Source organism: Mesoplodon densirostris, chromosome 17 (assembly GCF_025265405.1).
Source record: "Mesoplodon densirostris isolate mMesDen1 chromosome 17, mMesDen1 primary haplotype, whole genome shotgun sequence".
NCBI lineage: Eukaryota > Metazoa > Chordata > Mammalia > Artiodactyla > Ziphiidae > Mesoplodon > Mesoplodon densirostris.
The window spans coordinates 18,312,272-18,333,189 of record NC_082677.1 but is presented as its reverse complement, the minus strand read 5'-3'; the positions used below and the strand labels follow the sequence as shown (position 1 = coordinate 18,333,189).

General features: G+C 39.4%; 1 protein-coding gene, 1 non-coding gene and 1 pseudogene across 8 annotated transcripts in view; 2 read left to right on the top strand and 1 right to left on the bottom strand.

The window, feature by feature from the left end:
- Positions 1 to 20,918, bottom strand: part of CAB39L (calcium binding protein 39 like) — a 107,517-nt gene that overhangs the window by 73,104 nt on the left and 13,495 nt on the right. For 4 of the 7 annotated variants that reach the window (XM_060080128.1, XM_060080130.1, XM_060080127.1 and 1 more), the window contains exon 3: positions 13,032 to 13,306. The exons of 2 other annotated variants lie outside the window; for them this stretch is intronic. In XM_060080128.1, the coding sequence (XP_059936111.1) occupies positions 13,032 to 13,293 (262 nt within the window). In that variant the 5' untranslated portion in view covers positions 13,294 to 13,306. Of the gene's footprint in view, positions 1 to 9,687; positions 10,455 to 13,031; positions 13,307 to 20,918 lie in introns of those variants that run through there. One more of the 7 variants, XM_060080131.1, reaches the window with a different exon arrangement.
- Positions 1,047 to 1,119, top strand: TRNAE-UUC (transfer RNA glutamic acid (anticodon UUC)). The gene has a single exon. It is a non-coding gene; the product is annotated as a tRNA-Glu (tRNA).
- Positions 17,928 to 18,256, top strand: LOC132477397 (large ribosomal subunit protein eL37-like; annotated as a pseudogene).

The window sequence follows — 20,918 nt, the reverse complement described above, 5'->3', positions numbered from 1 at the left end:
GTTGAGTACTCAGAAAAATATTGCCTCAGTAGCAGGACCAAATTAGTCCTAAAGGTTGTTCTGGTCCCCCCCCCACAATAGAGCTTACAAGTGAGCTTGAAAGGATCAAATTGTTTCCAAATAACTTAAGTGTATCCTAGAGTAGAATTAAAATTTTTTAGAAATCTAGCACACAACAACATAGAATCCACACGTTTAGCATCCAATCAAAAATTACCAGGTATGCAAAAAGCAGGAAAACACATGCATAATAAGGAGAAAAACTTAATCAATAGAAAATAACTCAGAAATGACACAAGTAACAGCATTAGTACAAAAAGACATTAAAACAGCTATCACAAATATACTCCATAAGTTTAAGAAAGTATAAAAAAGCATAAGTATGTTAAGGAGAGCCCTGGAATATATTAAAAAGACCCAAATCAAATTTCTAAATATTAAAACTACAATTTCTGAGATAAAAATTGTACCAAATAGGATGAACAGATTAGACACTGCAGAAGAAATAATTAGTAAACTTGAAGACAAAACAGAAGCTATCAAAATGAAACACTGAGGGAAAAAAAAGACCAAAAAAAAAATTAACAGAGCATTCCTAACTATGGGAAAACGTCAAGCAGCCTAATATATGCATTGTTTGAGTCCTAAAAGGAGAGGAGAGAAAAGGGGAAACAGAAAACAATGTTTGAAGAAATAATGACTAAAAATTTTCTAAATTTAATGAAAATTAAACTGAGAGAAATGAAAGAAGAAAAATACAAATCTACTACTATAGTCCAAGATATAAATACTCTTTCAATAATTCATAGAAAAAGTAGAAAATCAGTAAGTATATAAAAGACTTGAAAAGCACTAAATACAATTTGATCTGATACATATCAAACATACAAACATAGAAAATATGTTCTCTGATCACATTAACTTAGAAATCAATAATAAAAGATATGAGAAATTCCCAAACATTTGGAAACTAAATAGCACACTACTAAATAATCTATTGGTCAAAGAAGAAATAAAAGCAGAAATTAGAAATTATTTTGGGGAATTCCCTGGTAGTCCAGTGGTTAGGACTGGGCACTTTCATTGCCATAGACCCAGGTTCGATCCCTGGTCAGGGAACTAAGATCCTGCTAAGCCATGCAGCATGGCCAAAAATTAAAAAGGAAAAGAAAAGAAAAGAAACTATTTTTAACTGAATGAAAAGGAAAACCTAACATCAAAATCTGTGGGATGCAGGTAAAGAAGTATTTAGAGAGATGTGTTTAACATTAAGCACTTATATTAGAAAAGAAAGCATGCCTCAAGCTAATGACCCCAGCTTCCACCTGAAGAAACTAGAGGCATTAAGCCCAAAGCAAGCAGAACCAAGAAAATAATAAAGAGCAGAAATCAATAAAGTTAGAAACAGAAAAACAATGAAAAAAATCAATGAAACAGAACCTGATTATTTGAAAAGATCAATAAAATTGCCCAACATCTTACAAGACTGACAAAGAAAAAAAGACAAAAATATCACTATCAGGAATGAAACATTAAACCATAAAAAAGCTATGAGAAAATGCTGATATTTATTTGATCTCTGGGTAAGATAGTTTTTTCAGACCAGATCTATTTAAGAATAATGTTTTAATTTGTTAAGCCCTCCCTCCTCTTCCTTTATAAAAACTGACTCTGGACTTTTCAAAAAACCAAGACAATTCTGTTACAGAAACTTTTGAGAATGTGTTTTGTGGTGCCATTTAACTTGTTCTTCTATCCCTTGTATTTCCTATAAAAAGGAAATTAGCTCTGAAAGCATAATAAAACATAAGCATTTTTTACAAGATAAGTTCATAATGAATCACACCAAGAGGCAACAGTCTCATTGTCCCACTATTAGTGATCTATGTTTGATGACTGAGTTAGGGTAATAATAGCACATTTCTTTATTGAAAAGACATTTCCCTTTTTGACTAGCTAGTAGGATATAGACTGATATTTTTTTCAACCTGCAAATATGCAATTCTCTCTCAGTGCTTCCTCCAATGATTTTAGTATTCATTGGTGATCCTTCCCTAAATCAATTACTTCATCAGGGTTGCAAACTGGTAATTTTAAAAATTCTATTCTTTCTATGTATATTGGCTGGCATTGTTTTGTAGCGAAGAGCTTCTCCTCAACTATACTTCTAATTGTTTAATTCTCTTTATTTAATTACCAATTTTGAGAGTAGGAAGCTAGTAATATTCATTTCCAATGGTGGCAAATGAGAGATACATTTTTTTTTTTTTTTTTTTTTTTGCTGTACGCGGGCCTCTCACTGCTGTGGCCTCTCCCGTTGCGGAGCACAGGCTCCGGACACACAGGCTCCGCGGCCATGGCTCGCGGGCCCAGCCGCTCTGCGGCATGTGGGATCTTCCGGGATCGGGGCACGAACCCGTGTCCCCTGCATCGGCAGGCGGACTCTCAACCACTGCGCCACCAGGGAAGCCCGAGATACATTTTTTTAGTGGGGGAAGTCTTTCTCTTCTCTTGAATATCACTATAGGTTCACAAATTTTTATAAATTCAATGTTTCAATCAATTACAGGCATTATTCTTTTTGGTGCTGTCCTTGTAGCCTGGGTTGCCCCCCAAAAGCAGGGTCTGAAGCAAAAGGCTCATGTAACATTATTTTAATAAGAAATCCAATCACAATGAGCAGGAATGAGGGAATAGGGGAATAAAACAAAGAAGGAATATGTCAGCCAATATGACAATGCATCACCAAGCTGACCACCTGTTAAATCTATCAGACTGAAACTCTTAGAAGCTATATGAACTGCATTTCAGGATCACCCCTAGGGTTCGGGGGTGGTAGGGTGGGAAAGGAAGAGGAAGAATTTATCTACTGGTTCTCATCTTGGATTGATCAAAGCCTTTCCCCAAAGGGCACTAACTCCCCTACACTTGAGTTTAACTCCTCTATTCTTCCTGGTTGCACATGTGTGTGTCTGGGCACTGAGTGGACCCCAGAGCAGTGGCCACATGGAAGCCCTGCAGCAGGTAGCAAAGGGCTTGCAGAATGACAGGAGATGAAGCTATTAGGTTATGCCTGCATGGGGGTTTGCACAGAGGTGAAATGAGACCAGTGAGTCCTAGAGGATCTGCAATGGTATATAAGAGGTATCTAAAACAATTGCTCAAACTTCCACAAATTAGGCCAGTGGGAGTCCTTTCAAGATAGCTCCTACATCCTTCTGATACAGTTTCAATAATCTTTGAACTTTCATTGCTTTCTTGTTCAACACAATGGTACAGGCTCACCTTGTATTTACTTTCTCCCAGATCTGGGCCATTTCTCCAGGGAGAAGTTTTCCAAATGTGAGGAACAGTGCACTTACCCTTGCTCAAAAGTGTTTACTTACTGCATCCAGCTCCAAGATTTCTGTTGGTTTTATGCTTTTTAATCAAATTTGAAGTAGCTCCTTATGGTCTAGCATTCTACAGCTCAATTATAAATTTACTCCCCCACCCACCCAGGACATCTAATAAACAAGGCAAAAGGAACACAGGATACCAGGAATAAATACTCCCACATGAAAAAGGGTAAGTGAAGAAACATTAATCTATAATATGTATGATATTTTGCTAGACAGGAAGAGCAAGCTTCCCTGCCTGGGAATGAGTTCCTTAGCTACCAAACTGGTTGCCCCTGGTTCTAATCTCTCTAATCCCTGGGAGAATCCTCCCTATCAATTGTCCTCCAACGTCACACTTGAGAGGGTCACTGTGGATGGTTCATGACTGACAGCTTTCCTGCTGAAGCCAGTCTACCTGTTTGGGGGCCAGATTTAGGGGTCTGGGAGTTGCCAAGGGATGACAGAACTTTCTCAGGCTTGAATTTCTTTGACAATACAACTTATCATTTGGCTTTTAACCACATTGCCTTTTGTCTTCTACTCATCAAAGCCAGAAATTGTTGAATCTGTTGTGATTTTTGTCTCTAACCAGCTTCCTTGGTCTGCCCATTACTCAAGCCCCCAGGTTAAAATGCTTCCTTCTTGGTCTCTTCTTCCAAAAAAATGGGGGAACCTCCCCTTACACCCAGGCTGCATCCTATTAGATTGCTCTGTATTCCGGGGTTGACTGCCCCACAGGCAGAAGTAGAAAAAGATGCTTGGGTTTTCGGGCTTCTCCTAGATTCTAATCACATCTTTCTCACACTTTGTGCCTCCCTACTTTTGCTCAAACTAATTTAGCTCATGGCTGTGATCACACTGGAGAGACAAATACGCAGGCATAATGCTTAGGAAGTTCTTAAGCTCTCAGGTTCTGTATATGCCTTTTTAGTTATCCTTTTCCATATGAGCTCATTATCTCTTACTCAAAATCCTTTGACTCAAATTCTACCCAGGTGGAGCTCTGCAAAATCACATGTTGCTCCACTTGAATGATTATGATTCATTTCATTAACCTGTGACTGCTTATTTACAATATCATTATCATGAGGAGGGTGGCTTAAAATCTGGCAATTGCAAGTGATGTCTGGAAGGTCTTAAATAAGACTTTCTCCCCCTCACCCCGCCTTTTTTTTTCTACTTTACTCATATCATTGGGTCTTTCAGCATTTTTTATTGCAAGAAGGCAGAAATTTTATAGCCTTTCACCCTTACCTTGCGTGCATTCTCTTAAAGACGTCTTAGCCTAGTACACTCATTTATTACTTAAATAAATTCCTATTTATCAGTTCTATCCATCACTCCACTTCCCATGGTCCACTTCGATATTTAACTCCCTATAGAAAGGGGTCAGCCTCTATTTCCCCCACATTCTTCTCTCCTGATCAATAACACTGTAGTTACCTAAATAGATAATAAAGTTTGTTTTTGTGTTTGCTTTAATTATACTTCTAAGGTTGGTGAGGGAGGGTAATATAAAACAAGAACTCTAGTTCTTTAACACAGAGTGTAAATTAACATAACTTTTTCCTGTAGGGATATTAACAATAAGTTGCAAAAGGCTTAAAATATTCATATTCCTTTTTATTTAGTAATTCAATGTCTACAAATTTATTCTGAGAATAGTAAGTATGAAAGGAAGAATATACAGGGATATTTATTACACTACTTATAGGGAAAAACCCCAAAACTAAAGTCCAAAGTATGTGATTGATTATAATCGCCGGGTTCCATGTGGCATGGGCATTGGCCAACCAAAGCAGATGTCCAAACAACCAGCATAGTTTCAGGCCATTCAGCATGCCTACTGAATATTGAGCAGGGTTCATTCATTAATACAGAATATCATGGTCAAGTTGTTTAAGAACATTTAAAGAAATGGGGATATATTTATTGCATAATACCAAGTTTAAAAAATCCAAGATGCTAAACTTAGTAAAGAGTACGAGCCCCCAGTTTTTGTTCTATTTTTTACATAAATATTTCCTTCTATTTGGACATGGAAACAATACCAAATGTTAACATTAGTTGGAACACCAGTGATTACATTCATATATTCTTGAGTTTTCCAAATGTTCTAAAATTAACATGTACAGTCAGTTTTGCTACAGAATGAGGTAAGTGTTCCTAAAAATTTCCATGCTATGCAATATCATGCAATAAGAACCACAGGAATTGTGGGGGAAACAGGGTTGGAGCTCAATACTCAAAAATTTCATCAGAGACATATTTTTTCTCTTAAAGTAGGAACCTAATAAAAATAGTAGCACAGGGCCTCCCTGGTGGCGCAGTGGTTGGGAGTCCGCCTGCCGATGCAGGGGATACGGGTTCGTGCCCCGGTCTGGGAGGATCCCATATGCCGCGGAGCGGCTGGGCCCGTGAGCCATGGCCGCTGAGCCTGCGCGTCCGGAGCCTGTGCTCCGCAACGGGAGAGGCCACAACAGTGAGAGGCCCGCTTACGGCAAAAAAAAAAAAAAAAAAAATAGTAGCACACTTTTACACATGTTAAGTGGTTTAAAAAAATACATAAATACCACAATAAATATGGTACTTTTCCTTGAAAAAGACCTGACATTTTGCTTGTGGCGGTGGATGTTAGGAGACTTATAGCTTGTGAATTATTTCAAAATAGTGGAAATAGGATTATCTGAAATAAGTTGGAGAGTTGTAACACCAAACATGGATGAATGTGACTCATATAACATGTGGTACACAGAGATAGCTGGTACATGCTTGAGGTGTGTGCATGTCTATGTTTTGTGCATTTCTCCATGGTTTATGTTTTGTGCATTTCTCCATGGCTTGGTTCAGCTGGGTGGTTTTCTGCATTCATAAAACTGTACAAAAGCAAATGAGAAATCTGCATTATGCTCAAATGTTTCCTAATATATCAATCATATTGGAACAAATTTGTGTTTTCAAAACAAGTGTTAAAAGCAGAAATGAGGGCCTCCCTGGTGGCACAGTGGTTGAGAGTCCACCTGCCGATGCAGGGGATACGGGTTTGTGCCCCAGTCTGGGAGGATCCCATATGCCGCGGAGCGGCTGGGCCCGTGAGCCATGGCCGCTGAGCCTGCGCATCCGGAGCCTGTGCTCCGCAACGGGAGAGGCCACAACAGTGAGAGGCCCGCGTACGGCAAAAAAAAAAAAAAAACAGAAATGAGTATTACTTTTACCACTGTAAAATATATGTATATGTATATGCTGAGTATGCTGACAAGTACTGTGAACTTATTGTTGTAATTTTGCTAATTTGGGTAACTACAGTTTTTTTTTAAGTGGTATTAACCTCTTACTCTCACTGTTTTTTTTTTTTAACATCTTTATTGGAGTATAATTGCTTTACAGTGTTGTTTTAGTTTCTGCTGTATAACAAAGTGAATCAGCTATATGCATACGTATACCCCATATCCTCTCCCTCTTTCGTCTCCCTCCCACCCTCCTTATCCCACTCCTCTAGGTAGTCCCAAAGCACCAAGCTGATCTCCCTGTGCCATGCAGCTGCTTTCCACTAGCTATCTATTTTACATCTGGTAGTGTATATATGTCAATGTTACACTCTTATTTCGTCCCAGCTTACCCTTCCCCTCCCCATGTCCTCAAGTCCATTCTCTATGTCTGGTCTTTATTCCTGTCCTGCCCCTAGGTTCATGAGAACCATTTTTTTTTTTTTAGATTCCATATATATGTGTTAGCATACGGTATTTGTTTTTCTCTTTCTAACTTACTTCACTCTGTATGACAGACTCTAGGTCCATCCACCTCACTACAAATAACTCAATTTTGTTTCTTTTTATGGCTGAGTAATATTCCATTGTATATATGTGCCACATCTTCTTTAGCCATTCATCTGTTGATGGACACTTAGGTTGATTCCATTCACTGTTTTTTTCTCCTCACTTCTCACCTATGCTTTTGTTTCTCTATTTTTCTCTCTTCCTAAAGATTACAGTATAGGTACAAAATACCCACCGCTGCAACTTCAGGTAGCCGAGGAATAACATTTGACTTTTCTTCAATAGTCTTATGCCAAAAAGGGAGCCCCAAAGCAAAGAATCTATTTATTATCTTAGGAGTTTGTCATGCTATCCATGTACCATAGATATCTCTAGTTCTTCTCATAATTCCCATTTCAGACAGAATTAACATCATGGCCCTGGAACTTGCTTAAAGATACTCAAATTGCTTTCATAAAAGCAGAATATAGAAGAAGTGCCAGAGGACAAATGCTTTAGAGGTGTCCAAGTTGCACTGAAATAGGGGTTAATTGATAGAATGAAAACACATTTCCAATTGTCCATTAATTGCTAATCCTTGGTCACATTTGGAAATCTTTAAAAGTTCTTAACTTCAGCAAGATAACAAAGCTTCTACATTAGTCTGTTTTCTCTCTTATACTAACTCTGCTTCCATCTCCGCCTTCTGCTTTTTTTAGGAAGGAGGAAGCTTGAATTACAAAATTTAGGTGACATCCCTGCCTGTTGGCTGTATTTCCAAAATGTCTGAGCAATCTCTCAAAGCTGAAACCATCCATCTTTTTCTCACTTTCTAGCACTACTCTGGCCCCCTACTGGTACCGCACTGCAGTGGCAGCGGCAATATTTGGCCCTCAGCAGTAACATCTACTATGCCAGTCCAAGGAATGACTGCCTTGTTTCCCTAATGCCAAGATAAAATATATCTCTACGTATATCTATTTAGTAATAAATAAATATAGATACATAGTCTCTGAAGGCCTTTATGTGATAAACTATTCTGAACACTCTTCTCATATCAAGTGCCTAGTTTCACAGTCCATAAAATCTTTGAAATTAGGCAGACCCAGATTTGAATGAAAACAGATTGTACGTAAGTAACATATCTTTAAATTGGAGATAACAGTATACACTCCAGGACTAGTTGTGAGCATCAAGTGAAATAATATACACACATGCCTGACTTAGTTAACTGTTAAATGTTAGACACTGCTCCACTCATAAAAAACAAACAAACAAACAAACAAAACTCTAGCATATATTAAAAGTACATCATCCAACTTGCAGTTGCTCTGTCATTACTCCTGAATGGGGCAGATCCACTGGAGGAGTCACAAGCAGTTTGTAGGCAACCTCATTTATGAAACAGTAGATGCAAAGTGCTATAGTAGGTGCTCCAGAGATACTCATAACCCACACACCAACAAGTCATTAACTATGTGTTTAAGGACTTTTAAATTTGTCTTATATACCAACTAGACCAAAAGAATTCCATTAAAAGAATTTGGGGTGCAGCTTTTTTTTTTTTTTTTTGGCCACACCACAAGGCCTGTGGGATCTTAGTTCCCAGAGCAGGGACTGAACCCGGGCCCTCAGCAGTGAAATCACAGAGTTCTGACCACTGGACCATCAGGGAATTCCCTGAACGCAGCATTTTTAAAAAGCATAGGATGGGAGTACAGAAACCCTGGAGTTTAGTCTAATTTACTCTAAGCAAAAGACAGAGTTGGGGTGGGGGCAAGGGAAACGGGACCCTTAATCATTTGATCTAAGTAAGAAAATTACAAGAAGTCTCAGAGGTTCCAGAAGCGGTGCAGTGATTCCAGAATATTTGTGAATTTGAGATTAATGGCAAATTATCAAGGAGATGCTCTATAACAGTGCTTTATTTTACACTCGATTAATCCACATCTTTCATACTAACAAACACTTTGGGAGTATTTTCTATGTGACACAAAGTAGTTTTCATAATGAACTTCAATTAATACTGTGCATACTTTCAGGGTTGCTACTAGCTTATATGGTACTTTGGTAAAAGTCAGAAAAAGGGACAGGTGCAGTCAAGCAGGCGCATAGATTAACCAGCAGATAGCACTTTCATACAAAGAACAAGTACCCTTTTCACAGGCAGATGCAGCCCTGCACCAGCCTGGCACATAGTTTGATGTGACAGAAGTGGGGATGTGAGCTGGATTTCAGGCCCCACTCACTTCCCTGGCCAGGAGCCTTTGGGCAGTGGACAAGCCATACAACTAAATACAATGGCCCTGAACACTTGACAATGGCAAGGCTCTGTTACAACTTTCTTATCACTTCAATGTATAGGATTCATTCATCCAACCATCTGAGGGAAATCTGCTCTTTGGGGGTACAGAGTAAAATAAGAAATTCATATTTTATTAGGGGATATAAGACGTACTAAAAATAACTATAGTGTAAGGCAAAAAGTTATGAATTACAAATGAGAAGACTAATGAAATACCAAAAAATTCAGAAGAGCCAAAAAAACATACCTTGAGGAATCACAGAAGGTTTCATAGGAAAGGTGCGCTGAACTCAGTTTTGAATGATGGGTATGATTTGGTCACATGGAGATAAGAACAGAGCATTAGGAAGTACAAGATATAAATAACAAACAATAATTTAGCTTATCAGAAGCAAATGCTATGTGAATGACACTAAAAAAAATTGAAAAAAACAGGTTGGGATCAGATTATGAAGAGCTTTAATACTAGGTTAATGAGTTTAACTGTTAATTTGTGGGCAAAAGGGAGCCATGATGTAATCAAACTCTCTTTCATGAATATGAACGTGGCAGTGTATAAGAAGAATCAAGGAGGCAAAGAAACAGGAGGAGATGAAATTAAAGGCAATTGCACTAGTCTAGGATGGCAATGAAAGTAACTAGGCAGTGGGAATGAAAAGACTACGTGAGTATCAGAGACAATAGGTTTGGCAACTGAATAAATGTAGATGGTAATTGAGAGAAGAGACAATATGATGAGTTTCCATGCCTGTGTGAAAGAGTAGATGGGTAATATTTTCAAAATAAATAAGGACCAACGAAGGAAAAACAATTTTTTGCAAAATAACCAGTTGCTTGATATGTAACAAGTTTGAGGTGCCAGCAAGACTTCTGGATGTAGATGCCTACAGAGGCAGTTGAACACATAGAATAGAACTTGGAGAGAAAACAGAGCCAGAGATATATTGGGGGTCACTCATTCTGCCAGTGCAATATGAGAGACCAAAAAGAAAGCCAAGAACAAACCTTTAAGGAACGTCTATAAGTTGTGATAGAAAAAACTGACTAAAGAAACAGTAGTTAGAGAAGGACAGGAGAACCAGAAAAGTTTACTATCACTATAAACAAAAAAGAGAGCATCAAGAATATGACGTGTGCAACAATATGGAATACTGTAGAGCAGTGATGAGCATCCTGCCTAAACCTGTAATCTAATTTCTAAGGCCCTCTTTCAATTCTTACAAACCAAAGGTATCAGGGGAAATAGGGATATTCAGAGAACCACTTAGGACAAGGAAAGGGACCTTTAAGAATTCATATTCCCCTAAAATCCTAAAGACATAGGCTGATAGAGAGGCCAAAGCCAGGCTGGGATCACCAGAGCATACCGTACTACAGCAAAGCATAAAGCAGGCAGAGGGCTCCAAGCCAGTCCTTCTGGGAAATTGGTAATATTCGTTCTGATCCAGGTAGCATGGCTCAACTGACTTGCCTTGAACACTGGATGAGAGGTTGGAGTAGTAGTCCCTGACACACAACAAATATTCCGGGGCAAAATTAGGATTGTAAGAGGTTAGGGATGAGGTAATGGAGGCACGAGCATATATTACTGTTTCCAAGTGTTTTGATAGGGAACAGAAGGAGAGCTTGAAGGACTAATGAAAGGGATTTTTGTTGCTTGCTTGTTTTTTTTTTTTTAAAAACTCTCAGTAGATTGGGTGGAACAGATATCAGAAAGATGCAAGATAAGAGGATAATTAGTGAGGCAAGAGTCTTAAGCCCACAGCGGGAGATGGGATCAAGAACATAAGTGGAAAGTTTAACCCCTAAGAAGAATGATATATATCTTTCTAAAATGAAAAAGGAAGAGAAAGTGTGAGTAAAATAAACTGTCCAGGTAAAGAGAAATGAAGTTAGAAAGCACATGATTGTTTCCATTTTCTCAGAAAAGAAGGACTCAAGATCATCTGAAGAGAATGAGAGTGGAGTAATAGAATGTGCATTTGAGCAGAGTGAAAATTGATGTTATCAGAAATCATATAGGGATTTCCCTGGTGGCACAGCGGTTAAGAATCTGCCTGTTGGGACTTCCCTAGTGGCGCAGTGGTTAAGAATCTGCCTGCCAATGCAGGGGACACGGGTTCAATCCCTGGTTGGGAAGATCCCACATGTCGCGGAACAGCTAAGCCCGTGTGCCACAGCTACTGAGCCTGTGCTCTAGAGCCTGCGAGCCACAACTACTGAAGCCCGCGCACCTAGAGCCCATGTTCTGCAACAAGAGAAGCCACTGCAGTGAGAAGCCTGCACACCACAATGAAGAGTAGCCCCCACTCGCCGCAACTAGAGAAAGCCTGAGCGCAGCAACGAAGACTCAACACAGCCAAAAACAAAATAAATAAAATAAATAAATAAATAAAAAGAAAAAAAAAGAATCCGCCTGCTAATGCAGGGGACACGGGTTCAATCCCTGGTCGGGAAGAGCCCACATGCTGCTGAGCAACTAAGCCCATGCACCACAACTACTGAGCCTACGCTCTAGAGCCTGTGAGCCACAACTACTGAAGCCCGCGCACCTAGAGCCCGTGCTCCGCAACCACAAGAGAAGCCACCACAATGAGAAGCCCGCGCACCGCAAATGAAGAGTAGCGCCCGCTCGCTGCAACTAGAGAAAACCCTCACAGCAATGAAGACCCAACGCAGACAAAAATGAATAAATAAATAATAAGTTAATTTAAAAAAAAAGAAATGAAGGGGTGCCAAAATAAATAAATAAATAATAATTTAAAAAAATCATATAAATGTAGTAAGAAGACAAGCTAAAGGTTATAACTTGCATACATCAATAGTTATAATTCCACTTACAATTGCGCCACAAACAATAACCAGGTGAAATACATGCTATGGTATTCCTCCAACTTCCCAATTCAAGGAATAACAAAGAATGAGGTAAGAAAGAAGTCATGGAATCCTCACATACAATATATCAATACAATAGCATCATAACCAACAAAAATGGGCTTAGTGCTATAACCATAGTCAGATGGTAATGACTCTCTTACTTCCCTGCCCTTCTTTGCTGGATATATTTTCTGTTTTTTTCCACAGTTGATACTTGTACGAAAAGTTCTTCCTTGAATCAATTAAGAACACAACATAGCTTTTAATGAAAGAACAACTCTCATCCTATCAAGAACTGACACACGTTCGTTCTCTTTTTATAAAGTACGTCATCTTCCAATTTTCTGAGTTTTTACAAACTTTCACTTTGCTACAAATTATTGAAATCAGAGCTATACAAAAAATTTTATGTTGGAAAATCATATTATTTCTGTTATAACTCTTTAAAAGTACAATTTGTAAGCTGGTGCTCTAGAACCAAGAAGGAAAACAGGATCTAAAAAGAACACAGAAAGGACAAAGAGAGAATTAGGCTGAATAAAAGGACAGAAGACCTTGAGTTACAAATTATTCAGTTTAAAAATGTCCTGGGAGGGAGAAGCGAGAGGAGGCGTTGGCGGCGGCACTGGGGGCGCGTGGGGTGGGGGTGGTGCGAGAGTGAGTGAGCCGCTGAGTGAGTTTATCCCTATGGGCAGTGAGAGGCCCGGGGCCTACCTCCGAGGAGCGGGGTCGCGGCGCCAGCTAGCAGCGGGCCCCTTCCCGGTCCCTGGCCCGGCGGTAGCGGCTCAGTTGCGAGGAGGCGGGGAAGCGAGTGTCCGGCCCCAGCCACGGACAGCATGGACATGAACCTGGACCCCGAGCTGATGCAGAAGTTCAGCTGCCTGGGCACCACCGACAAGGACGTGCTCATCTCCGAGTTCCAGCGGTTGCTCGGCTTCCAGCTCAACCTGGCCGTCTGCGCCCTCTTCCTGGACATGACCAACTGGAACCTACAAGCAGCAATTGGCGCCTATTATGACTTTGAGAGCCCAAACATCAGTGTGCCCTCTATGTCCTTTGTTGAAGATGTCACCATAGGAGAAGGGGAGTCGATACCTCCTGATACTCAATTTATAAAAACATGGCGGATCCAAAATTCTGGGGCAGAGGCCTGGCCTCCAGGGGTTTGTCTTAAATAAGTCAGGGAGGACCAATTTGGACATGTGAACACGGTAATGGTGAGATCGCTAGAGCCCCAAGTGATTGCAGATGTCAGCGTCCAGATGTGCAGCCCCAGCAGAGCAGGAATGTATCAGGGACAGTGGCAGATGTGCACTGCTACAGGACTCTACTATGGAGATGTCATCTGGGTCATTCTCAGTGTGGAGGTGGGTGGACTTTTAGGAGTAACGCAGCAGCTGTCATCTTTTGAAACGGAGTTCAACACACAGCCACATCGCAAGGTAGGAGAAACTTCAACCCGCTTGCCTCTCCCCAAAAGAACCAACAATCAGATGAAAACAACTTAAAAGACCCTGGGGGTTCCAGGTTCGACTCGATCAGCAAAAACACATGGTCTCCCGCTCCTGACCAAACCGAGCAAGATGAGAATAGACTCTCACAGAACTCTGTAAATCTCTCCCCCAGCAGTCACGCAAACAACTTATCAGTAGTGACTTACAGTAAGGAATCTCCTCTACCCTAGGAGATGGCCATAAGAGAGCTCTGTCTGCCAGCATCTCACCTGGATTCTAGCACACCTGCTATTACATGAGATCTTGGGGACTAGAATTTCAAATAGCGAATAGCCTTTTCTGAAGTCTTTAATGAAAGGGAAGTCAAACTCAACCAACATCCTCCATCTCCTTGTAGGACTTTAAATAATATGTTTTCATTCACAAAAAATAATAATAAAATAAAATGTCGTGGGAAACTAGTCTCAAAGTATCTCTTTCTACATTTTGAAGATTGTTGATAATGGAAAGTACTTTTTGACAAGATATTTAATTTTCAGATTCAAACAAAGACATTGACAGCAAACAACACATAGAATTATAATAAAACATATTCACTGAATGGAAAAATCTCTATGGAATTAGTTCAGTAACTATAGTTGGATTTCATTATCTTTATAAAACACATTTTACCATAACTCTGAAGACTTATAAAACATGATCTAGAATAGGAGAAATGATTATAATCTATTAATAACTACTGACCACAGAAAGATACCTTTAATAAATACAAACACAGAATGGTATCTCGTTTTATAAATAAAATACAAACTAGTATACTTTTCTTGCTATATTAATTCTTTAAAAATATCTTTGAGCCTTTTGATTTCAAAATAAATGCTCACTGTAAAAAAAAAAACTAACTTTTTATTTTATATGCTTCTCTATTGTTTGAAAATCCCCTCCCTTCCTCTTCTCTAATTACACTCCTCAAGGTTAACTACTAATAATAGTTTAGTTTTATTCTTCCTGACATTTGTTTCCAGGCAAACACAGACAGACATACATGTTGTTCGAGTATATACACAACTTTTAAAACATGGGATCATACCACACATACTGTTTTATAAGTTATTTGTGTTTCTTAATAGTAGATCCTGGATTTCTTACATGCCAGATTTGATAGATAAACTTCATTCTTTGGGCCTCTCACTGCTGTGGCCTCTCCCGTTGGGGAGCACAGGCTCCGGACGCGCAGGCCCAGCGGCCATGGCTCATGGGCCCAGCTGCTCCACGGCATGTGGGATCTTCCCAGACCGGGGCACGAACCCGTGTCCCCTGCATCGGCAGGCGGACTCTCAACCACTGCACCACCAGGAAAGCCCCCAAACTTCAGTCTTTTTAAAGAGCTGCATGGTGTTCCTTAATATTGGTGTACCAATTTTGTTAACCACTTCTCTACATGTAGATATTACAGTAGCTGCTGCTCCCCCGCCCCTTCTATCTTATAATCTATTTTTAACTTATTCACTGATAATACAAGTATAAATTAGGATTAAAAATTATGATGCCAGTTCTCCTTTGAAAGAAGCTGTAATGTGGTCATCTAATAGTAATAAACTTTTTTTTACTTTAAATAAAGATTTTGGCCTTTCATCACTGATAATCATATGCAAAATTTGTCATTGTTTTCCACACAGTGTTATCAGCAATTCTGAAAATTTTCACATATAACTGATTTTCAAATTAACTACACATTATAGCCTAATTCTCCACTATCACTCAATTACATGTAACAACTCTTTATTGGTGTTGCTACAAGCCTACTGTAGTACGGCTTTGTTTAAGGAATTAAAAATAAGTCTTTCACAAAGGACTTGCCTTCAGGGAGCTTACAACTTTTGGGGAAAAAAACTTAGTTACGTATATGAAACAATGACACCAGAATATAAAGACTGGAGAAAATGTAAAGGGAAGAAAAAATAATCAAGGGACCAAGTATTATAAGGTACAATATAGAGATTACCTAGTGAGGAGAGAAAAGGTAAAGAACTAATGGAAGAATGGGAATTTAGATACACTTTGGAAAAGTACTAGGATCTGGATAGTGAGATAGAAAAGGGGGGAAGATACTCCCAGCAAGGTAAAATGTTTTAGGAAAATCTTGAAGACTGGCATGAAAAAAGAAAGGGGAAACAGTAGGAAAGGGGAAAGAAAGAGAACTAGGAAAAAGGGAGAAAAAATCATGGTTAAGAGAGAAGCATACAGGAAAAAGTTTCTGAGATGGAGTGGTGGGCAGGGAGGGTTGTTTGTTGCTTAGCCACATATATTTACTGTCAGAGGAAGAACCTAGGGAGAGGTAAAACTAAAAGATCCTAGTGGGAAAAGAAGTCAGTGGTAAAGCAAAGTGTGAAGAGAACAGTGAGACACAGAGATATCCCCTAGAGGGAAGAAGTAACCCAAATGGTAGCTGCTCCCTAAACACTTGGCCAAATGTTTTAGTCCCATATCAACCAACATTTAGCTTTCAGCCCCTTCACTGGCTTCTGCAAGAAATCCAGGTACACCAAGGATTTCCTAATTTCCATATGTTTTTATTTGTGGGGTCACAGTGAGAGTCACATTACACAATATACAGCATTTCACTTGGAAAGTCTCATCTAACATCTCTAGAGGGTTCCCATTCCCCTCCTGCCAGATTTTCCCTGTACCTTTCACTTTTTTCTTCCCATTATTTCTGTCCCAGCTTCTACTTCCAAATCTGTGTACGTAACTCATCCTGAACCTTAACAAAGCAGGCCCTTCCAATGGACACAACACACCTCTTTAAAAGGCAATTTAACAATCATCTTTTCATACTTGAACAAGCCCCTTGTAGACTCAATATTCATCACAAATGAATTATCAAGGCATTTCTTCCAAACAAATTCAGCATTTTCTGCAATAACAAAAATTCTTGTGCCAACTACTAAAAGACCGACAATTTCTCCATCTTAATACAAAATCAAAAATACAGATGAAAAGTTTTCACCTTAGTAAAAGAAGCCTAACTGTTATAAGAAACAGAACCAATCCTCCTAAGAAATAGAAGAAAGATTTTTTAAAACATAAACTACCATTAGCAAGAATGTGGTGAGACAAAATCTCATATGCTGCTGTGTAGAACAAAATCACTAAGAATATATCTAGAAAACAATTTATCAGAATATTCATGCTCTTTAACATACTATTTCTACTAACAGAAAGCTATCCTGAGAAAATAATCAGAGATATGGCCAGATAGTCAACGATGTTATCATAATGTTATTTATAATAGGAAAGCCTGGAATGCTTACAAAAAGAAATGGCTGAATAAATTATGCTATGCTACCATCTTATAATAGAATTTAATAGAGGTGTCAAAATAATATTTTAAAGTGTCATATATTCAGATAAGAAAAATACTATGTTAAATAAAAATCAAAAATAGAATAAATATGAGTATTTCAAATTCACTTTTATTTTATTTATTTTTTAAATGTGAGCAGTTTATTAGTGTTGCTTTGAAACACTATCCAACCCTTTGATTCACTCATCTGACACAGCTGATTACCCCCTCGGTTTTTTTTGTTTTTTGTTTTTTAAATCTATTTTGGCTGTGCCGGTTCTTTTTTTTTTTAATTAATTTATTTTTTTGGCTGTGTTGGGTCTTCGTTGCTGCACACGGGCTTTCTCTAGTTGTGGCGAGTGGGGGCTACTCTTCTGGCAGTGTGCAGGCTTCTCATTGCGGTGGCTTCTCTTGTTGCGGAGCATGGGCTTTAGGCGTGTGGGCTTCAGTAGCTGTGGCACGTGTGTTCAGTAGTTGTGGCACGTGGGCTCTAGAGAACAGCCTCAGTAGTCGTGGCACACGGGCTTAGTTGCTCCATGGCATGTGGGATCTTCCTGGACCAGGGCTCAAACCCGTGTCCCCTGCATTGGGAGGGTGGAGTCCTACCCACTGGACCACCAGGAAGGTCCCTCAAATTCACTTTTAAATTATATATATACACACAACCATTTGTGTGTCCATACACACATATAATTTTTCATAGATAAAATTAGAAGGAAGTACAATGAAATTTTAGAAGTAATTTTCTTTGGGTATTAGGATTGATTACTTTTTCTTCTTTTATTCTTTTCTGTAATGATCAGAAGCGAGATGAGGAAGGGAATGTCGTCATTTGCAAAGCATAGCAATAAGACACACATGCTGTACCGCTGTTGTGGCTCTAAGGCCTACCACCGACATAAGTTGATCTGTGGCAAATGTGGCTACCCTCCCAAGTGCAAGAGAAAGTATAACTGGAGTGCCAAGGTTAAAAGATGAAATGCCACTGGCACTGGTTGAATAAAGTACCTAAAAATTGTATACAGTAGATTCAGGCATGAATTCCCTGAAGAACATCACCTATTCCCAAAAGAGCAGCTGTTGCAGCATCCAGTTCATCCTTAAGGGTTTCAATAATTAGTCACTCAACAAATGTTTAAAAAGAAAAAAATCAAGTTTTCAACCATAGCATTCATAAGTGGAAAAAATGTTTCTTTTTTTAAAAGCAGCAGCTACGTTTCTCTATAAACAGGCATTTTTAATTTTTTTGACACAAGAAATAGGCATTTTTTAAAATGTAGGCTCTGATATATATAATGTATACACTCTACACTGCATACTCCTTAGTTTCCATTATAACCCCATGTTGAGGAAAGTTATGAGTGAAAAGGAAAGGAATAAGTTTGCTGTTGTCTTGATTTTTACTTCTTTTTTTTTTTTTTTTTTTGTGATATGCAGGTCTCTCATTGTTGTGGCCTCTCCCGTTGTGGAGCACAGGCTCCAGACGCGCAGGCTCAGTGGCCATGGCTCACGGGCCCAGCCGCTCCGCGGCATGTGGGATTTTCGCGGAACAGGACACGAACCCGTGTCCGCTGCATCGGCAGGCGGACTCTCAACCGCTGCGTCACCAGGGAAGCCCTGATTTTTATTTCTTAACTGACAACTTTAATGACACTAGAACTTAAGCTAATGTGAAGGAAGGGAACTTTTGTGTTTTGTTCACTGCTTTATCCTCAGCAAATATTTGTGAATAAATCTCCAATTGTTTTTTTTTTTTTTTTTGCGGTACACAGGCCTCTCACTGTTGTGGCCTCTCCCGTTGCGGAGCACAGGCTCCGGATGCGCAGGCTCAGCGGCCATGGCTCACGGGCCCAGCCGCTCCGCGGCATGTGGGATCCTCCCAGACTGGGGCATGAACCCGCCACCCCTGCATCGGCAGGCAGACTCTCAACCACTGCGCCACCAGGGAAGCCCCCAATTGTTTTTTTAAAATTATGAATCACATTCTACTATATTCTTTGTCTTGAATAAAAAAGTAAGACAAAGAGGAAGTGCTGACTTTTTTTTTTTTTTTTTTTTTCTTTTTGCGGTATGCGGGCCTCTCACTGTTGTGGCCTCTCCCGTTGCGGAGCACAGGCTCCGGATGCGCAGGCCCAGCGGCCATGGATCACGGGCCCAGCCGCTCCGCGGCATATGGGATCCTCCCAGACCGGGGCACGAACCCGTATCCCCTGCATCGGCAGGCGGACTCTTAACCACTGCGCCACCAGGGAGGCCCGGAAGTGCTGACTTTTAAGTGATGAGTTGGGGAACCCATTAAAAACAAATTAGTTCTGGTTTTGTTTTGTTTTTCCTGCCCCTACAAAGGGGATGATGCTTTCTCTCTAGAGAAGCTCATCTTAGGTTACTCTGAAGTGTCCTACTTTAGTACTAACTTTCTTCATAAATTGTATCCTGCTACTCTGATTAAATCATCTCGCCATCTCTTTTATTTTTCCTATATCTTTTTTCTCTGTGTATGGCCTTCCATGAACAGTTGACCCTTGAACAACTTGAGGTTTAGGGGTACCAACCACAAACAGTCAAAAATCTATGTTTAACTTTACAATCAGCTTTCCATAACTGCAGTAACCACATCTGTGGATTCAACCAATTGCAGATCATGTAGTACTGAAGTTCGTATTTACTGAAAAAAATTCACACATAAGTGGACCCATGCAGTTCAAACCTGTGTTGTTCAAGGGTCAACTATAGTTTCTTACTCTTTTTAACTGTGCCTTATATGCTGGTTTAACATATTATTTAATTTTTAAGTTCTATTATGGAATTTTTCATTTCTGATATTCTAATTCATTCTTATTTTAATGTGCCTTGTCATTTTTATAGTCTATTACTCTTTATTTATGTTTTAGAATCCCTCTTTTTTTAAACATCTTTATTGGAGTATAATTCCTTTACAATGGTGTGTTAGTTTCGGCTGTATAACAAAGTGAATCAGCTATACATATACATATATCCCCATATCTCCTCCCTCTGTGTCTCCCTCCCACCCTCCCTATCCCACCCCTCTAGGTGGTCACAAAGCACTGAGCTGATCTCCCTGTGCTAGGCGGCTGCTTCCCACTAGCTATCTATTTTACATTTGGTTAGAATCCCTCTTTTATTTATTAAATATATTTATCTCATGTATTGGATATTTCTAATAGCTGAAATATCTGTAGATCTGTTTCAGTTGTGATTTCTGCTGACTCTTGCTCATAGTGTTTTGATTTTTTCCCCTTGTATGTTTTGTGATTTTTTTTTAAAAAGTGAGTTTATTTGTTAGAATTTTAACTATGATTATTTGATAACTAGGTTGATAATTCCTTCCATGGAGGATTTGTGATTGTTTCTGGTAGGTACTGAAGAGTGTTACAGACCCAAGTCTATTTTACATTAAAACTCTCCATTTGTAGAGTTTAAGGACCATGAAAATAGTATAAAATAAGGCCTCAAATCCAAGTGACTGTAAGCAGGTAACCAGGAATTATTCAGGGGGATTTCAACTCCACCCAGAGCTGTATGCCTCTCCAGGATGGTCTCTGATAGGCCCCCTTCACTTTGCAGAACGCAGGGAATTTTCCTCAGTCTCCATTCTTCTCCATGCACAAGTTTCTATGCCAACAGAAACTGAAGGATGCCCCCAAAGTATTCAGTGATTTCAGCACTCGTTTACCTCACAGAAATATACTTGCTTGGTTTCTAGCCCCAGAAAGTTTCCCTTATTTTCTTATAGGTTCATCCATTCATTTGAAAGAATTTTTAAAATACTGAATCTAGTAT